Raw genomic sequence first — 23508 nt, forward strand, 5'->3', positions numbered from 1 at the left:
CCTTCTGCAACATCCGAGCTGTTGCCTAATCTCCTATTTTGAAAATTCTAGTTTTAAATATCAGGTGGGAGAAAAGTTGATCCAATTCTTTTGTTTCAGATTAAATACCCTTTAAAGTAGAAAATTTATTTTAGTATGGGAAGGAATGTATACAAGCAACCCTGCAACCTGGAAAGGGGAAGTGGATGGGGGAGCGGCGGTGGCACCTCTGGGAGATGGACTTCACTCGGGCCCTGCTGCATATCTTCACAGCAACCAGGAGAGAGGGAGTCTCACACATCCGAATTTACCAGAAATGACAGCACACAAGACCCACGAGGGATGGCAGGCAGCCCAAAGTCACAGCGGCAGTGAGTGTCCAAGCTGGGATTTCAACTCATATCTTTCCTACTTTAAAACCTTCATCTTTTATCAGGGTCTTCGGAAGGAAGCCATCTGGTCAACCGCTATTCACCCACACCTCCGCCTCTACCTGGAACAGATGGAAGACAGGGTTCCTGTGTGCCTGTTGGCACTGTCCTAGCTGCTCTGTTATTTTAAAAACCTGCTCTTAATTAAGGATTCATCCAATCATGCATCAAATGTGAGTCAATTTCAAAGATGCCTGTAGAGGAATGTGAGAGCGCCCATTTCTTTAAATTCTAACGTACTCAAAATTTTCAATATTCATTTTTACCCTTTAAAAATGAACTCTTTCATGCAACTTACCAAAGTAAAGAGTCGCTGTATATCAAACAAACAAAAAAAACACAAAATAATACAATACAAAACAAAAAACCCTCAAACTTTTTGTCTCACTTCTCCAAAGGACTAGAAGGAGCCACCTTTCTTACTAAATTAATCTCATGGTCTGCAACTATGATTGTCCAAACCCTAGCTTGATCAGAAGTGAAATGGTTCAAAGTATTAGGTTAGATGCCAGGCAGAATGAAGAAGAGGGGGAAAGCGTCAAGCAGCCTTACGGAAGGGCCTACCAAGAAGGGATGTGAAAGCAAGACCTGAACCATACTGCAGACCCTGGGATGGGGCAGAGTGGACAATGACCAGGTTGACCCCTGTCTAGGGCAACCACCTGTCCACCTGAGATAAGGCAGACACTAGATGCTAAGGTCTCTCTGACGTCAGCATGCAAACAATATATGTAAGGACCTCCCTGTTCACATTCATCTCAGAGACAAGTCACACCACACCTGGTGAGGGATACTCAGAGACAGTGGGTAGAGTGTCCCAGGCTAGACCACACAGAAGGCAAAGAGAAAGAATTAAGAAAATCACTCTTCCCAGTCTTAGAACTTTTCTTTAACCCCAGCTGAAACATGGCTGGCTACTATCTGAGTTTATTTCTCCTCTGTTCTCAGAGAAAAATGGAAGCTGGCTGGCATTCCCCTCTGACTATTGGCGCTCTAGCCATTAGACTTGTCCTTAGCATCCTCTTCAAACTATGGATGCTCTAGTCCTTAGACTGGGGACCACAGCACTCTCCAGTCTACCAGAAGGGAAAGGGGTTTTCTACTTCTTGCACAGTGACTAGGTGAAAATGGGATGGAGGAAGAAGTAGTCAGGAGGTGGAGCTCGGGGAACAAATCCACATCTGGACTGAGCTGACTTCCTGAGGAATCCAGTGACAAGCACACTACCTGCCATCTTGATGCTTCAGGGCTGAGTTGTACCTTTGTGTGAGAAAGGGAGGGACGGAGGGATGGAGGGATGGAGGGACGGAGGGAGGGAGGCCTTAAGTGATGGCAGGAGGGAGAAGTCGGCTTCCAGCACCCTAAACTTATGATCTTCCTTGCCTGGAGTCAGCTGTTGTGTCTAGACAGACATGAGGAAGAAAAGCCTCATTGGTTTAATTCATCCGACACTTCCTAGAGCCCCATTGCTGTAGTCCCGGCAGAGTTAGGGAGGTATGCTGGAGAAGCCCACTGAGAAGTGCGCCCTGCAAGGCTCTGTCAGGCAGTGTAAAGCCTGCATCAACCCCAGCAGCTTGGCCAGCAAGTCACTAAGCCAAGTACTAGCACACCAGGTCACAGTCAGTGGCTAGACTCTCCTGATTTGCTAGCTCCCCTACCCTCATCCACTAACACACACACACACACACACACACACACACACACACACATTCTCTCTCTCTCTCTCTCTCTCTCTCTCTCTCTCTCTCTCTCTCTCTCTCCCTGGCTTACTCTTGAGAGCTTTGTACATCATCTGGTAAGACGGGAAGCAGGAAATGGGGATCAAAGGGCCTAAACAGCTAACATCACAAATCAACTTCTAGAACTGAGGTGTGTCTCTTTCTCTTTTTTTAAGTTTTAGGGTTTGGATTTCCTGAGTCTGTATCCTTTTTCTAAGCAAATTGGGAAGTAACAGGAAGTCAGAGTGGAAAGCACTCCCTTTGTATATTAGCTTCAGTCCTAAGCATGCTCACTACCCCTAAGAGCAAGCTCAGTCTGCAGAAGAAGCACCAAGGGCTGAGAGCTGGCTGCAACAGTGAAGTGCAAGCATTCACGCTGGCACCTATGGTCCACCCGACTCTGTCAGCTGGATTACCCACCACCCAGCTGTTATGGATGCTCCATCCTTCCTGTCTCTCACTCTGCACCACCTGCTAGGTGAGCTCTAGCTATCACTTACACTAAGGTGCCAGGTCTGTGATGAGCACAGGGCAGATGGACCCATTTCAAGATCATTTATTTGGTCAGTGAGAGAAATCTTCCAGCCAGACCTCCAGCTGCCTGTCAAAGTGACAAGAAGTTCCTGTTTCAGCATCTTTGCCCCTCTTGGGAGTGAGGAGATCTTTGCAGCAAATATTTAGAGGATTTGCCTTCTAATCCCAGCCCATGCCCTCTCCAATGTTCTGAGCTAAAATCTCATGCCAGGGCTGCGCAAGCAGGCTTTCCAATAGGACCTAGATTCTCAAAATGAAGTTCAGAGAACGATCCTGCCCAGAAGCAGCCTTACTGCCCAGCTCTGGTTAGAGATCCAGTAACTAAGGTTGACTGCTGATCTAGAAAATTTCTGGAAGTTGTTCTTTCTCTGGAAAAGGCTCAGTGAAGAAGGGGTGAATGGCGGATGGGAGTGCTGAGGGTCTGATCTTATTACAGCCTGTTTCCTCGGCCAGGCTGTCTGCTCTCTGAAATGGGGAACACGTCGTAGTTATCTCTGCATCTCTTGGCATCAGAGCTCAGACACTGCACATAGATGTCAGTCGGCTCGCAATGAATGAACGCGTGGGCTTCACCATGCAGAATTGAAATTTGGGCATTGGCAAATCAGCCTCTACTTCCTCCATGCCACATAGCTATGGTCACTGCCATTTCAAAAACTTCAGCCAGTCAGGTGTGGTTGGTACACCTGTAATCTCAGCACTCTGGAGGTTGGGGCAAGAGGATTAAGAGTTCAAGGTCATCCTGGGCTACATAAAGAAACCTCGTCTCAACAAAACAAAACAAAACAAAAGCAAATAAATAAATCGAAAGCTTTGACCTGGCCCTCCAGCCTACAGAACAATCTTCCTTACCCTCTTAATATTTTGGGCCATCCATCCTAGACTCCAGCCCTGCCATGCAGCCTCCTACCATCACGGCAACTCCACACACACTCAATTTAGTGACACCCAAGTACCTTCTGAACATGGGATGTTCCTTTCTCTGTGCCTGTGCTTGGGGAACAGAGCCACCCAGAACCCTGGACCTGGGTGTGTTGTGCAGAGAAGAGATGGGAAAAGATGGTTTCATCACCTACATTAAGCTCAAGCAGGAACCCAGAGGAATCCGCACCTTACTTTCTGTTCTCTATCCTAGCTTTATCTCAAAATCAGGACCTCCGCCCCGAGTCTACAGGCCTCCACAGGGGGGATGAGGAGGTACCTGCTATGCACACCCTGCTATGCAATAAGGGGGGATGAGGAGGTACCTGCTATGCACACCCTGCTATGCAATAAAGCCATCAGCATGTGACCTTTTCTTTCCCTGGGACCACTGGGATTTGAAAATCGCTGAGCCCTTTGCAAATGTCATTCTCCCGACCTGACCAGAAGGCACTGGTGGGGAAAATGGATGTCTAGCAAAGGGAAACCCAGCAACGAGCGAAGAGGGAGGGATATAAGTGGGGAGGACTTACCGCCCCCCGAGCTCACCTATCAGACTGGGAGGGGCTCCTAGCTTCTTCTTGTGCCATTTTACTTTCTGAGAGAGGCAAAGCATGCTGGTGCACACTTTTACCCCAGTGCTGGGGAGGGGGAGACAATTGGCTCATTGGGGTTTACTGGTCAGTCAATGTAGCCTACTCTGTGAGCCTCAGGTTTTGCCAAAAAGCAAAGTGGATGGTTTCTGAGGAATTACACCTAAGGTTGACCTCTGACCTTCAAACCCATGGACTCTGCATAGAAACAGAGAAATTTATCACTTGATAATGGATCCAGCGGAAAATATGAAGACTAGAAGGAGAGAGGAGGAAGGAAAGACTGGACACCAGGCATGGTGTGCACCTTCAATCCCAGCACTGGAGAAGCAGAGGAGGAGACACCCTGAGAGACAGTTACAGAGAGTTACAGGCCAGCCAATGCAACACAGTGGAAGCCCATTCAGAAAGAAAGAAAGAAAGAAAGAAAGAAAGAAAGAAAGAAAGAAAGAAAGAAAGAAAGAAAGAAAGAAAGAAATTTTTTTTAAAAGATGGTAGGAGATTAGGGTTAGTTCTTATCATGATCTGGATTTGAAATGACCCCCACAGGCCCATGTTCTGAACACTCCAGCCCCCAGGTTGGGATGTTATTTTGAAGTGCAGTTCTGGAAGGGACTTCTGTTTCTTGCTCTGTGCCATGGGACTATGCAAATACTCTCTCACCCCCCACCACCACCATCATTGGCCCAGCTCCCAGCACCATGCCTTCCTGCTACAAGGAGCTGAAACTTCTCTCTCTTGAGAGCTGATTTCTGTAAGGCGTTTTGTCACTGTGATAGGGAAGTAACTCACAGGCCCTTTCACAAGGCCCTTGCCTTGGCTCCACAATACAACAGATCCATGTTCCGGCGTTTTCTTGTTTCTAGGACTGTGATCAAGATGAGCCTCCAGGCAGCGTGATTCCTCACACTGTCACCGCTGCTCCTGTTGGAAAGAGCCAGGTGCACTCCTGCATTGCTTAGTGCCTCGCATGGCATCATTCACACAGCGTGTCCTCGATCAGCACGGCAGGAACTGTGAGGAGAATTTCAGGCTTCAGGGTACACTATGTGTCTCTCACACACTATCTCATTAATAATGATGTGAGAGAGAATGGGACCAGCAGAGATGGGACCACCATGACTAACACCATAGCAGCATTTGTTCTGCAGGGACATCAGAACCTATGTGCCCACTCTGTCCCAGTTCTGTTCATGACTTTCCCCCAGAGACCCTGACTGACCAGCATATCCATTGTTGACTCAGTTTCCCTTTCTGTAAAATGGAGAATGGAGACCTCGCTTCCCTATCTTCTTAGATTGCTGCAAAGAAATAAGGTTCAGAAGGCAGCTACCTAAGCCATGGAAGCTATGAATACTCATGCTGGGAGCTCTTAGGGCAACCTCAGTGACTGGAGGCAGCTCATTCAGCCACTTCTCCACCTTGCAATTTCTAGACACTGTCACTCTTGTCTCTCTACCTCCCTTAAGACCCCTCTGTGACCGGAGAGGATGAAAGAGACACTGATATATCTATTCCCTCCTATGGACAGTGATCATAAATCCCGCTGCAATTAAACCCAGGCTGGTAAGGAGCTCTAATCACAAAACAGGAAAACACTCCTGTGCTTTCGCATTTGCCAATTACAACCTGACAATGATTGAATAGCCCTGTGCTTGGATGCATCCAGGGTTTCCTTCTTCCTCCTGCTCCCAGATGGAGTTCACCAGCCAGGGTCTGGGGCCAAGATCAGCAGTGTCACCACCCAGAGCACGCTGATCAGATCTGCAGGGGCCACAACAACACTTAGCAAAGTATAAATGATTGAACAGAATACTAAACAGATACAGTCCTTTCTGTCTGAGGTCCCCTCGTCTTTCCTCCAGGGAGCAAGAGACACAGACGAGAGACTTTTCTTCTCTCTAGGCAGAGCATCCAAGTGAAATATTATGTGGAAAGTGTAAAGACTTGCATTTGGATTCAAGAGACCACTAGCAGACCTATAATCAGAGGGCACATGGTTATTAACAGAGAAAGAACATGTATGAGCGGACTGTGTTTATTCATGTGTTTTTGGGACCATAAGCTTAATATGAGTCAAGTGGCAAACTGTCATTTGTTAAGTGATGAGGTGGGGAATGTCAGTGGGTAAAGCACGTGTAGCCCAAGTGTGAGGAGCAAAGTTCTGATCCTCAGAACCCATATAAAGCTGGACACGGACAGCGTGCCTTTAACCCCAGTGGTGTGACACGGTGTGATGGAGGTGGAGACAGAAGAATCCCCAGGAGCTCACAGGTCAGCTAGCCAGGTATACACAGCAGTACCAGCAAGAGACTTCTGCCTAAAACACAGAGGAAGATGGACACTTCAGATTGTCTTCTGACATCTGTATGTGCCCTCTAGTCATGAAGCATGCATACACGCGCACACACACACACACCATAATATATCACACACACTTGCACAGTACACACAAATCATACATACACTATACACATACACTCATGCACACCATACATACACACCATACACACACATAGCAAACACACACCATATACACACCATACATATACTGTACACACACACACACACTCATGCACACCATACATATACAACACACACATAGCACACACACATACTATACCTAAACAACATACATATACCATACACACGTGGCATATACACACATACACACACACCATATACATACACATACCATACACACATACCATACACACATATACCATATACATACATACACCATACACACACACACATACACCAGACACACAGAAACCATAAACGGACACACAAAGCCCCAGTCCGACTAACATAGAGCACTATGACTAGATAGTTAACCCTTGCAGAAAGACTGTGACAAGCTTTAAAAAATAAAAAGTCAAACAAAACAAACAAATCCACAAGAGATCTGAGCTGGTGACACAGAGAAATCAAACCATATGAGAAGTGAAGGAAGAAGTGGGAGATGCCCAACCCTAGGAAGAGAAACACACATCCCATGGCTGCTGACTTTCAGTGCATAGCGGGAGTGTCTGAAAGAGTAAGAGATCACTTTGCAGACTCAAGAAGCTGGCCAAGCCAGGCCAACAGAAGGAAAACTGATGGACAGCCAGGCTGCTGTGAGTTTTCTGACTCTGGCAAGGTATGAGCAGAGGGTGAAGTTAGGAATGAAAATGGTGGTCGTTGGTCTCCATGATTCGGCACCCACACAGCCCAGAGCACTGCATTCAGAGGAGGGTCTACTGCCTGGCTGCATTTGGCTCAGACACATGCTGCCTGGCTCAGAAACTCCACTTTGTAGGGCCAGCAAGCCTGGTCCCTTGTCTCTCTTAAATCCTGCCTCTGCTCTCATTCCCTGCCTTTTTGCCCATTTGCTGCCCATCCTCTACTAAGCATCCCACATGGCTAGACACCGGCACTCTGCCATCCCCATTGTTTCTTCTGAGAAGCACCCTTCTACCACCCCTACAAAACAGTCTTCCTCAACGCCTTACCTTTTCAATATGGAGTGCTTACCCCCGCTTTACAGTTACTGCTCACGATCCATCTGTTAGGTTTCCCTGCTGAGCCTGGGCTGGGTAGAGACAGCAGACTTTGTCTGCTACGCCCATGCTCGCCTCCTGAAGAACTTGCAAAGTGCACAGCACAGTGCAACCCGTGACATGGAAAGGAGACACGTAGAGCTCAGTTGTGGACGAGTTGGTTTCTAAATGTGCGGCTCAGACACCAGCACTGGGGAACTACCAAGCCCGCCACCCCTTATAGACCACAACTACTGCCTCTGGCCTGCAGACCAGTGCTGAAGTTTATCTGCCCTGCCCTCGGGATCCTGGGGGGCTAGCCCCTCCCCCACAAAGGCCTCCCCAGTGACTGGTCCTGCGATGCACAAGTGACGAAGTTCTTTCTGAAAACCTTGGAGGATCTAAGTGTCTGATACGATTTTGCCAGGTGGTAAGAGATCAGAAGAGATGACTCTGTGGGGCTCTTTCTCACCCAGGAATCTCTGTCCTCCTGAACTGGGGCTATCCTGACAGACATCCCTAGAAAGGACAGCCAGACGAGGACGCAGCACTGCTTCCAAAAAGACCCACAGCCGTGCAGTCAGGCGCAGGCCCGGATGCTTCTCCTCCTGTGACCGTGAAGTCTGGCCCTGACTCGTTGAGCCAGTGGAATAGGACCCTAGGAGCTCATAGCCTCTGATCCTCTCTTGAAGGACTCATTCTACTCCCAGTCACAGAGGGAACACCGCTGCCCTTAAAAATGAACATTTGACAACTCGCTTTGTTTACCCTCTGCCTGTATTGCTGCTATTAATATTTAATGTCTCTCGAGGAAGGCATGCTTTCCCGACACACCAAGTCCTGGTGCAGTATTAATCAGAGCCTGCCTCGACGCTTGGTGCCCTCCTGCAGCTCAGTGTGACCCAGAATGGAGAGCAAGGCCCTTCATGTTCCCTCCCCACCTGGAAGAGGCAGGCTAAGGAAGGCAGGGATGCTGAGTGCCTGCGTTCTGCCCTGGCCTCCAGGGCACACCAGTCCTGGTGTGCTCACACAGCTCCTGGCTTATATATTTACCCACTTCCTTACTCTGTGCCTCCCGGCACACAAACCAACTTTAAATAATGCAAACCATTAATGCCTAAAGTAGCAAAGCAGAACCGACCGCCCATTCTGCCTTCCCCACTGGTAAAGAAAGCAGAGGAAGGAGCCAGGCGTGAGTGGGCAAGTCTCCATGGCTAAGCCTCCATGCCACTGAGGACAATCTGGTGGTGACCTGTCCTCCATGGAGAAAGAGCTCCAGCTCTTTGCCCTTGTATACAGCAACTGCCCCAAATATCCAAATCTATGCAGCCAGACTCTATTGTGAGTGACAGCGCCGAGGAGAAAAGGACCGATCTGTCCACACAGGTCAGACAGCTAGAGAAGACGCAGAGGGGGGTGACGGCCCTTATGACAAGCAAAGCAGATGAGGATGCAGTGAGGCCAGGGGACCCACATACACTCAACTCTTGTCCCTAGAGATCCTGTGGTCTCAGCCACCTCCTCCTACCTCCCAGGGCTTCCGTTCAGTCCAATTCCGTTTTCTCATCTGGCAAACAGCAGAATCATTCAATTTGAGAGCTGGAAGAGGCCCCAGAAACTATCTAGTCCAATCTCCTCACTGAAGTGATAACATCTGTCTTACCTATTTCTCTAACTTTTTATAAGGCCTAATTGGAATACAGGAAATCTGTATTTGGAGACTCCAAAGATGTGACATGAGGTCAATCACTCCATTGAGCTTCTCCCTGTTCTCCTTCCATCTGAGACACAGAAGCACTTCAGAAGCCAGGGTATCAAGTTCTGGTGATTAACCATAATGCTTTGCATGCCTGGGGTTGCAGCTCCCTTCCCGAGGACCCTCAGCTGCCTTAGGTGTCAGATTTCATAAGGCACATGGCGGGACGGCTAATGTGACAGACGGGAAGAGAGAGTCAGAGGGACACACATGGAGTCTTAAAGACAGCTGAGACGGAACTCTGACATCACATGCTTTCTTCTACACTGCTGGGTTCCTCAGGCACAGTCTACCTTATTTTTTGAGACAGGCTCTCTCACTGGCCTGCAGCTCACCAATTAGGGTATGTTGGTCAGGGACCCCAAGGGATCCTCTGGTCTCCACCTCCCTGCTCTGGGATTACGGGTGTGCACGGCATGCCCAGCTTTTCCACACGAGCTCAGGGTGGAACTTGGGGCTTTCACGTTAGCACAGCTAGTGCTTTGGCAACAGAGTGGTCTCCCCAGCCTGTATTCTACTTTGTAAAGAAAAACTGAGGCTTGCTTTGCATAATCAAAAAACTGCAAAGGAAGGGGCTTCGGGAAATAGGTGAACAGCTGTCCAAAGCATCCCGTGCAGGCGGCAAATACTCCTAGATCTGTCTATTTGCAGGGCTAGTCAGAGGGGTCGTAGGAAACTAAAGTGTAGTTGTTATTAAAATCTCACACTGCCAATCCAGATGGCATCACATCCCCAGGGCTCCTGTCCAAATGACCTTTCATTTTCTATAAGCTAGACAGCATTTGCAGAGAATCCTGGAAGATAGGAAGAGTTAGTGGAAGTGATTCATCCCCCCACCTCCACCCCCACATACACTTTTCTTTTCTTTTCTTTTTCCTTCTTTTCTTTTCTTTTGGTCCAGAAAATGCAGTTTAGTGCAAGAATTTCTGAAACAATTATCTCCTCCCTGGCTGATACCTTGTCTTATTTATCCTCACATCTCTGGTATCAAATACCATCAGTATCACAAAGGAGGTGCTCCAGAGAGACAAAAGGAAGCGTGGACCATGGGATGAGACCTGAGCTTCCAACTCCAGGGTGCTTGTTAAAATGCAGAGAACTGACTCGGACATTGGTGCCTGAAGTCTATATGTTTAATAAGCTGGCTGAGTAAGATGCTGAATAGGTGATCCTTGAGCCTCCCTTTGAAAACGGTGGCTTAGGAGAGATTGAATTCCTGAGCTGCCGGGCTCTCCAGACGACTATTTCTGTACCTCCTGCCCACCGAGACTATCCCCAATCTCGTGGTTTTTATAAATCTCCACAGGCCAGAAAAGGTAAAGGTGACAACCTAGAGTTTTCTCCGATTCTCGGCCATTAGCGAGGAGCCAGCTGGCTCGCAGGAGTACCACAGATGCACAGTGGGACGGCAGCTGGGAGAGAACCATCTGTGGACGGCAGTCTTAGCCCTACCCCCAGCAGCAGGTCTCAGCGGCAGAAAGGCTGCCACGGAATATGAGGACAGTGGAGCTGGATCTCAGCAACCGCTTTCAGCCCACACAGCTGAGGACAATTAACCTTTAGCAGGGCAGCTTCATTACCACAACAAGCAGCTGCCTCCAGAGCCTGCTTGTGTTCCCTTCAGGAGCACTGGGCTGAGGGCATCTTCCTGATGTGGCCCTGGAGATTCAAATTGAAAAAAAAAATCCACGCCAGCCAGTCTACCTGCTGCCATGCCAACATTTCAAAGACCCTGTGCATATCCTGTCTCTGCCAGGCTGCCCAGCGCAGGTCTTTCTGTTCCCCACCTGCATGAGGCTTCTCTGTCATTGGGATGTGTGTCAGGACTGACCTAAGGGTGGGAAGAGGAGATGCAGCAAACAGAACTCCATCCAGAACTTCTCTCATAAAGACTCCCTTGCATACGTCAAAGTCGCAAGTAAAAAGCTTGGCCTACTTCCCGTACACAGAGCAAGTGAAGAAACCCAGGTTGGAGCCTTCCCTGTGCCTGCAGGAAAATCCTTTCTTCATCAGTGTATCTGTGTCCACTCAAAAAAAAAAATCCCCTTAGGGGTCAGTGCCTGGTGACATCCAAATATGGCCATTTTTCTGCATTAGCTATATTTTCTCCAAATGTCCATCTCTCAGTGCCATCTCTCAGCCTTGTGGTCTTCATATGGTGTGCCTCTAGTCTGCACCAGTCATTAACAGACTGAGTCTGCCGCTCCCTTTAAATCTAGGATGACGCTACAAATGTTGCCAAATTCAGTCTTGAACTAACTTAAAGTATTATGTGATTTATTTTGTAGCCTGGTTGAGTAATACTCAACCATGAACTTTGTAGACGGCAGTGTGGTATCCAACCTGTCAAAAGGTTGGATATATTGGGCCAGGGAGATAATTCAACCAATAAAGGGTCCTGACTTTGAATTCCCAGAAGCCATATAAAAATGTTGGACATGCACCATATGCTAATAATCTCAACAGCAGGGAGGTAGAGACGGAGATCTCTGGGGCTCACTAATCAGGCAGCCTAGCCTAATTGGTGAGCTCCAGGCCCATGAGAGACCCTGCCTGGAAGGAGATGAATGGTTTCCTTGGGGATGACGCTTGAGGCTGTCCTCTGACTTCCATATACATGCGACACACATGTACCTGCCCACACTAACATACACACACACGTACACATAGATATAAATAATAAAATCATTTAATTACATAAAAAATAAGATTGGCCATCTTTGTTCTAGATGATCTTAAATGACTTCTCCTAGCTCAGTCCTAAGAGACAAGGCCACATCTTGATGGGTCATTTGAGTTTCTCCAGCTCAGCCTGGAAATTGCCAGAGAGCCACAAGGAGAGGGTCTCAGGCTCTGGTTCCAGCAGAGATTCCAGCCCACAGTTAGCACTTCTGCCAACTCTACCTGTGAGCTGTCTTGGAGGAGCTCCCCCAGACATCCCAACAGGTGGTTCAATGGAGGCAGCACGGATGTGCCTAGAACCTTCCCCCACTGAACCTCGGCAAACTGAAGATGTGTGAACTAAAGCACCAGCAGCTGCTGTGCCAAGCCTTGAAGGTTTGGGATGCACTGATTCACTGTCATAGACAACTGAGTTGGTTATGCATTGGAAGCCAAGCCTCTGGGCCGCCCTCACTTACATTTATCAGTCTGCCAGAGTCACATGGTCCCATGGCGAAAGGAAAAGGTGTGGGTTGCCCTGGGGACAAAGATCCCCGTGGAATCAGCCCCAGTGGCAGGTACTTCCTCTAGCTTTCCCTCCAGCAGAATGGCTGGGCTTGCAGGCTGCTGTCCAGAGCAGTGGGTCTCAGACGGCGACAGATTCAGATTTCCCCTGTGACTCTGCCTCCCAGGGCATGAAGTCTAACTCACGTACCAAGAGCCTTCCTTCTCATCATTCCCTAGGATCTTGTCTCTTCCCCGTCCACTCCCATGTCTCTAGGTCTCTGCAAGTGGACTTCACTCTGCAGGCCCCTTCGGAGAGCCCTCTCCTGGAAGGGAGCTCTCTCACCGCAAGCTGGTGGCTCAGAGCTGATGGAGACAGAAGGCCCCGCAGGGTTATCCCAGGAGCACTTCGGTGCTCTAGGATCTTTGCCAGAGTCAGAGCAGATCTGTAGACGCAGGTTCCTTTCATGAGGCCTGTCACTGTCAGATGACAGCATTGTGACGCAGATGTCAACACCTGGTACAACATGATAATGACAACAAAGAACACTACTGAGAGGAGACGGGGCCACCCAGGAGCATGTGCCCACAGAACAGAGACCTGAAATCGGGACACTGGCAGGGCGGGTGGGGAACAGGGAAGTGGGGGCTACTGGCCACCCCTAGACACAACTCCCCATGGTCTCTGGCACTGCATGGAACAGGTAGCCTATATGTCCTATGTGACAAAGGCCATAGTAGCTTGGGTGTTCTGTGGGATGTCAACGGACCACGCACCTTTTGGGGATGTCGTACAGTTGGAAGCCTCAGAGCATACCACACACACATCAACAGTGTAGCTGTCCGGTATACTCCCCCGCCCCACGGCTTCTCCACAAGCTCCATGTGAGTCTTCCAGGTCAGAAGAAAGGGATGGACCAAGGGCAGGCCTGAGAAGTGTTTCCCACCCTGTACGTCTACACCCAGGTATGTATTCCCACTCGAGCCCATGCAAGCCGACTAATCCATCATTATGAAAGCAGAGTGGGAGCAAGTGGTGAGAGTGACGGACACAATGCTGAGGTCCATTTGGCCAGGAGATAAGAACCAGGAACAAATGCTGGCATGAGAGGACATGGCCTGGACACAGGGCAGCCAGGAGTATAACTGGTAGTAAAAACATGTTACTAAGAAGCCTCTGTAGAAATCAAGGTCAGTCTAGAACAGGGGTGTCCTGCAGGTTGCAAGAGCATATATGTATGCATACATATATGTTTATTTTGTGTGGCATTATAACATGACCTTGTCTCTAGAACCAATCACACAATCAAGTTATTAAAAATAGCGGAAAAAAATATCTCAAGTTGGGCTGCAGTCATTCTAATCATGGGCCACATGTAAGCCATGGGCCATGTATGGGACACCTTGGCCTAGAGTGCTTGGTGCTTTCTGGATTATAGAACAGACCACAAGACTCCTACAGACAGTGGAAGAAGCTCTTCTGTCTACCCTGAGCAGATGCCAAGTGAACTTGTTAGGGTGGCTCCTGAGTGTCCAACGGAAAGCTAAGGACAGGCTGGACATTGGGAAGAAGTCCTCTGGGATTGCCAGAGGAGGATGTCCTGCAGGTGTCACTGCGGCAAAGATGGAAGGCAAGCAGAAGTCTGGGCTGCTCCAGTAAAAACTGAGTGGGAGATGTAGCTTGTCTTTAGGCTTTGGCACTGAGTTTAACATCCTCAACCCTGAAAAAAATAGGCCACAGAACTATTAAAGTATCTAAGTTTGCAAGGGCCATGGCCCAAACATGGCCATATGTGTCACATCATCAAACAGGACGCCCATTCCTGTATATATATATATATATATATATATATATATATATATATATATATATATAATCCCAACAAACATTTTGCGAGTGGTAACACCTTCCTGACTTAGACTCCACTCGTGCTCAATTCTGCTTCCCCCCACTTTCCTAAAATTGCTGGTTGTGACCCTAAACTGATTTCCACAACACTAATGGGTCTTGGCTTGCAGGTTGAAAACAATATAGTAGAAAGAATCAAAGCACTACAGGCCACAGGCCAAATCATGTCGTCTGTTTGATGATGGGGGTGGGGGGAGGGAAGGAAGGAGGGACACAACATGGATGAGGAAGGGTATTGTAGGTGTGGTGTGTCCATGTGGGTATGTGCACATGTGTGTACATATATGTATGTGTGCATGCGTGTAGAGGCCAGAAGTTGATACCAGGTATTGTCCTCAATCACTCTCGACCTTAGTCTTTCACTGAACACGGAGGTCATGGATTCAGCTAGACTGGCTGGTCAGTAAGCTCCCAGGATCAATCCTTCTCCACCTTCTCAGAGTAGGGATAATAGGAGGACATCACTACCCCCACCTTCTATGTGGGTGCTGTACTCGGGTCCTCACGCTTTCATAACAAGCATCATCTACCTGGCCTGAGTCTGATAGGTTACTTGGTTGGTTGATGGATTTCTGCGTGTACATGCATAGAGGAGGGGAGTATCACAACATGGCAAGCATGGCAAGGCCTGAGGACAACTTGCAGCTGTCAGTTCTCCACTGCCATGTGAGTCCCAGGATGGAATTCTGGTCGTCGGGTTTGGCCGCCTTTGCCTGCTGAGTCATCTCATGATGGCTGTGTCAAACCTGACTTAGTTTGAATTGAAACATTATTTTGCAGGGCCGTAGTGCATGTTTACATTTTCGTGCAGAATTCAGCAGTGCTGTGTATATGCCATGTTATATGACCACCATCTCTGTGCAGCTTCCAAACTTTTTCAGCACCTCAGAGGCATGCCCATGTCCTTTAAGAGATCGTTCCCCATCCCCTCCACCCTCTATCTCTGGCAACCACTGTTCTGTTCTCTCTCTCTCTCTCTCTCTCTCTCTCTCTCTCTCTCTCTCTCTCTCTCGGGTTTATCTAGATTTATCTAGACTTATCTCTGTGATTTCCTTTGTGTAATGTTCACTCAGGCTCTAGTTTCGATCAGTGCTTTTATTCCTTTTTATACTGAAATAATATTCTATTCTATGGACTGACTGCAATTGCTTATGCATTCAGCTGTTGACTGATATTTGGGATGTCCCCCCGCTTTGGCTGTTCTGGATAGTGCTACTTTAAATGCTTGTATAAGTGTCTGTGTGGACAGCTGGGTTTGCTTCTCTTAGAGAATAAGGAACGCAGTCACTGGTCCATATGGTAATTACATGTTTAGCTTTTGGAGGAGTTGCAAGCCACTTTTCCCAGTGGCTGCATCATTTTACCTTCCCACCAGTGAAAGAATAAAATCCCGCTTCCACACACCCTTCCTAACACCTGCTATTTTTCTGGGTAGTTTTAATTTTAGTCTTTACTCTTCATAGGTGATCATCCTGGTGAGCATAAAGTGGTTATCTCATTACAGGTTTGATTTGCATTTCCTTAAGGATCAATGGAACTGAACATTTTCTCAGGTGCTCCTTGGCCATTTGGCTATATTCTTTAGAAAAATGTCTATTCAGATCTGCATTCTGTTATAATCAGAGTGTTTAACTTCCTGTAGTTGAGTTGCATGGGTTCTTTATACATTCTGATTCTCAAAGCCCTATCAAATATATGGTTGCAAGTATTTCCTTCCATTCTGTAGGGTTTTTTTTTTCACACGTCCTGGATAATGGCTTTTGCTACACAGAGGTTTTAAGTTAACAGGCAATCTCTGGACTTTTGCTTTGGTGACCTTGCTTTAGGCCAAAAAAATCTAAGAATTCACTAGTGTGTTTGATCTGCAGTGTGCTAAATGGATAATCCCTGTTTGGTGCTATTGAGAGGTAAAAGGAATTTGACGAACTGGTACCGGCTGGGTAGGCTTCAGGTCACCAAGCATGTGCCTGCAAAAGGATGTTATCTAAAAACAATGGGTCTTCCAGATATGTGGGTTGAAACCCCTCATATTATGGACCAAGGTGAATCTCCTGTCTTCATAAGGTGACAGTTTAGGTATTTATTACAGTTACTAGAAGCTGACAGTCACTGTTCACCTTCACTGAACTTGACTAGGTTCAGAACCACTTAGGAGACACACCTCTGGGCAAGTCTGTGACGGAGCTTCCAGAGAGAAGGAAGACCCGCCCTGAATATAGATGGCACCATGCCATGAACTGGGATCCTAAGGTGAATAAAAAGGACAGAGGGGAGCCGGTTGAGCATCAGCTTTCATGTCACTGCTTTGTGACTGGAGACACAATGTAACCACTGGAGACACAATGTGACTGCTGGAGACACAATGTAACCACTGGAGACACAATGTGACTGCTAGAGACACAATGTAACCGCTGGAGACACAATGTGACTGCTGGAGACACAATGTAACCACTGGAGACACAATGTGACTGCTGGAGACACAAAGTGACTGTATAGAGACACAATGTGATCACTGGAGACACAATGTGACCACTTGAGATCACAATGTAACCACTGAAGATACAACATGACCATTGGAGACACAATGTAGCCACTGGAGATCACAATACATGCCTGACTCCTGTGGCTGCCACACCTTACCCTCTGTAACTGACTAACCCTGCAAACCCTGAGCCCAAGGAGGCCCTTCCTCCTCTTAGCTGCATCTGTCAGGTGTTTTTGTCACACAAGAAGAAAAGTCATGAACACATCGACTAACACAACAGCCATCTTCATGAGGAAATGACCCATGATCTCTACTCATAGCTGTTTTAAATGTTATGTTGGATTTGTCTAATCCACTTTGAGTTGATTTTTATATATAGAATAACATGAGGTACAAGCCCAACCTTCTTATGTTGCTGATGACAGATACACACACATACACACGCAAACACACATGTACATACACAAATGCTGGCTTTCTAGATTTATTTAATGCTGACAGCGAATGATCTGAGAAGAAAATTAAGAAAGCATGTCTACTTGTAATAGCATATTATATAAAAGCATGTCATCTTAAAAAGAATAAAATATCTAGGTAAAAAATTAAACCAAAAAGGCAAAACACATATTAAACCAGAAAACAGTGCTGAAAGGAATTAAAGACATGGTTAAAAGCTGTGAGTGGAGGTTTAAATCTATAATCCTGGCACTTGGGAGGTCAAGGTAAGATTATCATGAGGCAAAGGTGGTCCTGGGCTACAGAATGAGATTCAGTCGCAAACAAACAAATAAAATCTGATTAAATGCAGAGAAATCTCGGGTTCTTCACTTGGAAGAATTAATATTGTTAACGACAATATTCTCCAAAGCGATTCAACACAGGCCCTACTAAAGTCCAATAGTGGGGCTGAGAAGATGACTCAGTCACTAAAGTGGGTGGCATAAAAGCTTGAGGACCTGGGTTTAGATCCCATTTAAAAACCCAAATGACAGCAGCATGCACCTATAACCCCAGAGCAGGGGATGGAGGGACAAAAAGATCTCTGGGGCTTGCCAGCCAGATAGTCTAACACAATCAGTGGGCTCCAGCTTCAGTGAGAAACTGTCTCAAAAAATATGATGGGTAGCAACTGAGGAAGACACTGAGCGAGGAACCTCTCACCTCACAAAGACATGCACACACACACACACACACACACACACACACACACACATACAAAACTTGCCATTTTTAAAAGGAAATAATAAATATGATTTTCCAGTTCATATAGAATTGAAAGAGATCCTGAATAGGTAAAAAAGAAAAAATAAAATTGGCCAACACATCTTTTTGTTAAAAAAATAGTCACAAAGCTACATTAACAAAACTGTATGGCACTGACAACAGGCTGACGAGCAGATCAACAGTATAGAATTCAGAGTCCAGGATCTATAGTCAGGTGATTTCACGAGAATGCCGGGATACTGAAAATAATGTGACAAGGACGATCTCTTCAGCAGTGGTGTCAGGGCAGCTAAGAAAGGTGTGCTTACACTTTGCTGGAACACAGTTCTGCTGGGAAGTTTGTGTGTTACCTATAGCTCTTTCTGAGCTGCCATGGCTAGGGTGAGTAGGCACCATGGAGATAGTGAGGCCCACAGAGCGAAACTACCAACTCTTGGGTCATTTACCAAAACAAGGCTGCAGATTCCTGTTCTAAAATCTTGCTTCACACGCTCATATGTGAACATTCTTCTATCCAAAAAATTCTACTCAATACCACACCCCTGCCCCATATCATACATCTGCCCCACACCATGTGCCTGCCCCATACCACACACCTGCTCCACATCACACACCTGCCCCATACCACACACCTGCCCCATACCACACACCTGCTCCACATCACACACCTGTGCCACATTGCACACCTGCCCCATGCCACACACCTGCTCCACATCACACACCTGCCCCGTACCACACACCTGCCCCATATCACACACCTGCTCCGTACCACACACCTGCTCCACATCACACACTTGCCCCGTACCACACACCTGCTCCACATCACACACCTGCCCCATGCCACACACCTGCTCCACATCACACACCTGCCCCATACCACACACCTGCTCCACATCACACACCTGCTCCACATTGCACACCTGCCCCATACCACACACCTGCTCCACATCACACACCTGCCCCGTACCACACACCTGCCCCGTATCACACACCTGCTTCATACCACACACCTGCTCCACATCACACACCTGCCCTGTACCACACACCTGCCCCGTATCACACACCTGCTCCATACCACACACCTGCTCCACATCACACACCTGCCCCGTACCACACACCTGCCCCGTATCACACACCTGCTCCATATCACACACCTGCCCCATATCACACATTGCCCCAGACAAGGAATTGCCCTGATACACCAGTGAATAAACAGGCAAAGGGCTTCTCTTCCAGCTGGAAGATGATACAGGACAGCTCTGCAATCTCAAGAACGTGGATGCCCCCTGGGAAGAGCAATGAGATTTTCTGCAAATTACCAGCAGCCTTCCTACCTGAGCTAGAGGCCACGACTCCTCTAAGCCTGGGCTCCCACAAGTGCTTCCTGTTGGCCTTCACTCCATCACATCTCCTGAGCAGGGGCCAGAGGTATCCAGCAAGCAATAAATCTAATACAGTCCCAAGAATCTGGTATAGTCAGGACATGGAGTAAGCACCGTGGAGGGCAGGAGCACAGTCCCGAGTACACTGCACTACTACAGAAGGAATACAAGGAACACTATCAGGAGATGAGCGTCCATGGCTGTGCAAAGACATTTACAGCTATTATCTCGTTCCGTTCTCATGGGAACACAAAGCCAGTGTCATCACACTTGATAGATGAACAAATTGGGTTTCAAACAGCTTCGCATTTGGCCCTTGATTATAGGCTTAGTATGGTCAGAAACTCTGAAACCTGAACAAAGACTATGTGATTCTAACTTCACCATTCAGTTATTAAACAGCCTTTTATCGAAGTCCCACGGTTTTCTGAGCATCACTCCAGACTCTGGTGTTACAAGAACAATCTTTCATGCCATCTCTTCCCATCCCCACCAGGAATAAGAAATAGAACGTGTCATCATTCACCTGCAGGAAAGAGACAGGACACGGGCATCACTGAAATACTGACAATAACACAAGATATGTTCCAAGTCTATGGGAAGTTTATAACAACAGTATTTCAGAGGGTTTGAAGTGTATAGGGAAAGCATCCCAAAGGAAACAGACAAGTAGTGGGATTTATAGATGGTTACATATGATGTGGGATTTCCCTCTGTATGCTGTGATTACCACTGATTAATAAAGAACTGTTTTGAGCCTATAGCCAGGAAGAACAGAACTAGGTGGGAAAAATTCGGCTGAATGCTGGGAGAAAGAAGGTGAAGGCAGAGAGACGCCATGTAGCCCCGCTGGAGACAGGCGCAGGAACTTTAGCCAGTAAGTCACAGCCACGTGGCGATATGCAGATTAATAGAAATTAGTTAAATTAATATGTAAGAGCTAGCCAATAAGAAACTAGAGCGAATGGGCCAAGCAGTGATTTAATTAATACAGTTTCTGTGTGATTATTTTGGAGCTAAGTGGTCAGGACGAACAAGCGGCCTGCTGCTACAAACATATTCTAGGTACCCTCCCCAGCCTCCCCCCACCCAACACACAGCCTGAACTGGGCTGACAGTAGAGGGAGAAGGCACCAAACCTGTCAGAGAGCTTGCAAATTAACTAATAAGGACCAGAATGTGAGATGGGACGCTGAGTTCTACACAGCATCACCTTTGACTCTAATCTTCAAAGATTCATGATCTCCAGTCAACCCAGCTCCCTTTGGAACATTCCACAACCTTCCTGAGGAGCAGAGGGATGGCTAGAAGATCCGGGTTCCAACTCGGCAGACATGGCTTGACATACAGATCTGACTACTTAGAATCAACTGCACTGTCCATGGAGATGGCCACTGGGCACAGCTGACTTTTGAAGTCAAGTCAAAATATGGTTGAGAGGTCCGCCAGGTTGTGCCCCCTGCATTCATTGCTGGATGACTGTGTGTGGCCCTGAAGCAGGCATTTTCACCATGACAGAAAGTCCTACTGGCCAACATTGATTTCTATCCCCCTAGCAATGCTGCCTCTTCATACCCCATTTTCTCAGCTCTATAAACACTTCCCTGATAGGACTTAAAGGGATAAAAAAGATGATGAGTTTGTGTGCTGGGACCTTCCACTTTTTCTTCCCACACCCACAGTACCTGACTGCTGAACAGTACGCTGGCCATGCCTAGGGACCTGGTCAGAGAGTCACACGCAACTCTAACAGACTGAAGCAGCTGGCTTCATGCTCATGCCATGGCAACGGGAAATCTAAGGTATGAGACCCAGCAGGGGTCTGGGGTTGCCCCACAGTCAAGCAGTCTTTCTGGAACTGGCTAGGACTGCTCCTCATTTTGTGTGGCTGGGAGGGTGATCATTACGGACTGATACTAGATTTCACTGGAGACCAGGCAGAACCAAACCACTCCAACCCTTGTTCCCAGAACATGAAAGGGAGAGACTGTGGCTTCAGACAAGAGGGAGGTGGGGGAGGAGCACAGGCAGATATGAGAAGGGGCAGGGAGGGGCTGAGACGCTCCGCAGAGACCATTTTGAACTATTCCTACCCTTCTCAGAAAGGATGGAGAGCCTCAAACCCACACACAGGATCAATATAAACCATACCCAGAGAGTGAGCAGAGACCAACATTTGGGGACTGTACCACTGTCACCTTCCCACCAGCCAGGATGCTGAGTGCTCTGTGGTCCTGCTGTGCAGAGGTTGAAAAGGAAGAATCCCCTTCCCTAGCTCAGACACAGCAGCTATGGGCATTAATATCAGGAATGAGCTACCAACTCAGGCTGTACCCCCAAAGTCAACACAGCTACTTCAGGGCTCAAACAGTCATTTCTTCAAGAGCAGACTGATTTCTTGATCTATGTTAGATCACAAGGTGGATGGCCCTGGGTCCGGCAACGTTATCCAATCAGGGAGGGAAAGGAAAGTAGTTTGGAGGATAAGAGGACATTGATGGGGTATGGCGGTGAGGACCCTGGATGAGGATCTGGCCTCAGGGTGCTTGATGTGAGGCCATCTCACCATAACCCTACTTCCTTCCTTGGTCTTTAAAGTATGGGAGCCAGACCTCAAGGTATCTAGATGCTTCTGAGAAGCAGGAGTGGAGAAAGCGAATGGCAAGACAGTCTGAAAAGCAGAGTCCGTATTGGCACTGTGGAATGCGACTGTCCTCAGCCCCTGCTTTCTCCTGCCAGCCCTTACCAGTCACCCCTACAGTGATGAGGTCCCTGATATCCCCTAGGCCTTCCTCCAGGCCTTTTCCAGCCACGGGGCCACCTCTGTTCTCTCCAAAGAACACGTCAGGAAGTCACTGTCTCCCTCTGCAATGACTCCCACCGTTCCCCCAGACTGTGCCTGGGCTGCATGGCAGACACAGGCTCCAAGTCACCTCTCCAACCTCCACTTTCTGACCTTGGGCCTCATGCAAGCTCAGTTTTGAGGCTTCTTCCGCCACCACAGAATCTCCCCTGGCCCTTCTCTCTAGAACAATCTTCCTCAGAAGGTCACCAGACTCCACCTCTCCTGAGCAGCTGTCCCTGAGAGTCCAGGCACAGGACAGAAGTCCCTCTTTGGTCACTTTTACTCCAACACTCTGAAGCTACCTGTCACTAAGTTCTAAGAATGCCAAACCAGGATGCACCTTCACATAGGGTACCACACACCAGCCAGGGACTGGATTTCTTGAACTACACGTCTGACCTTGACTCAAACATCAGCCACCTTTGCGGAGTTAAGCAAGCCCATTGCCTTCCTCCCTGGGCCTCAGTTTCCCCCTGTAAAGTGAGCGGACTGGAGCTCTAGGCTGGGGCTTCACTACAGCCTGACACTCCGGGGTTCCCACCATTCTGCAGGACTGCGAGTGCGTGATGCAGAGACTCTGGCTGCCACGGGGGCAGACATGCTTGGCACAGATGTGTTCAGACTCAGCCCCTGCAGAGATCTTTCCATTCTCTCTGTGCTCCCAGGGTTCATTAGCCTGCAGCATCAATAGTCAATTAGTGCTTGTTAGCTCTATTGTCACTTCTAGGACAAGTCTCAGGGCACTTCCAGGCCCCTGCCCCATTTTGCCAAGACAGACAGCCTGGATCCCTCTACCAGGAAAGGAGAGCATCATAAGAGAAAAGGCCTCGTGGCCTTAGGAGAGGCTTGTGAAAGCCCTGCGCTCTGCTTCCTTTGGTCCACAAAAAAGATTTCTGTGAGTTCCTTGAGATTCCTGGAACCCATACTCATCCTATTACCTCCAAATAGAATCCATGTGGTGGCTCCATTTACTGACCTGCCAGGCTTCTGCAAAGCTGATCAAAATCCAGCCAGGTCACCCCGCTAAAGACACCGCAGCTCACCT

At 47.9% G+C, this 23508-nt stretch overlaps 2 protein-coding genes across 4 annotated transcripts in view; one reads left to right on the top strand and one right to left on the bottom strand.

The window, feature by feature from the left end:
• Grik4 (glutamate ionotropic receptor kainate type subunit 4) overlaps positions 1-23508 on the bottom strand; it is a 424337-nt gene that overhangs the window by 229346 nt on the left and 171483 nt on the right. The gene's annotated exons all lie outside the window — the stretch shown is intronic.
• On the top strand, positions 18766-19728 carry LOC148122330 (uncharacterized; the record flags this gene model as incomplete). Its single annotated transcript, XM_087905106.1, has 1 exon — positions 18766-19728. A coding segment is annotated over one exon (963 nt), but the record flags the coding sequence as incomplete, so codon positions are not given.

The sequence above is a fragment of the Myodes glareolus genome, chromosome 4 (assembly GCF_982192425.1).
Source record: "Myodes glareolus chromosome 4, mMyoGla1.1, whole genome shotgun sequence".
NCBI lineage: Eukaryota > Metazoa > Chordata > Mammalia > Rodentia > Cricetidae > Myodes > Myodes glareolus.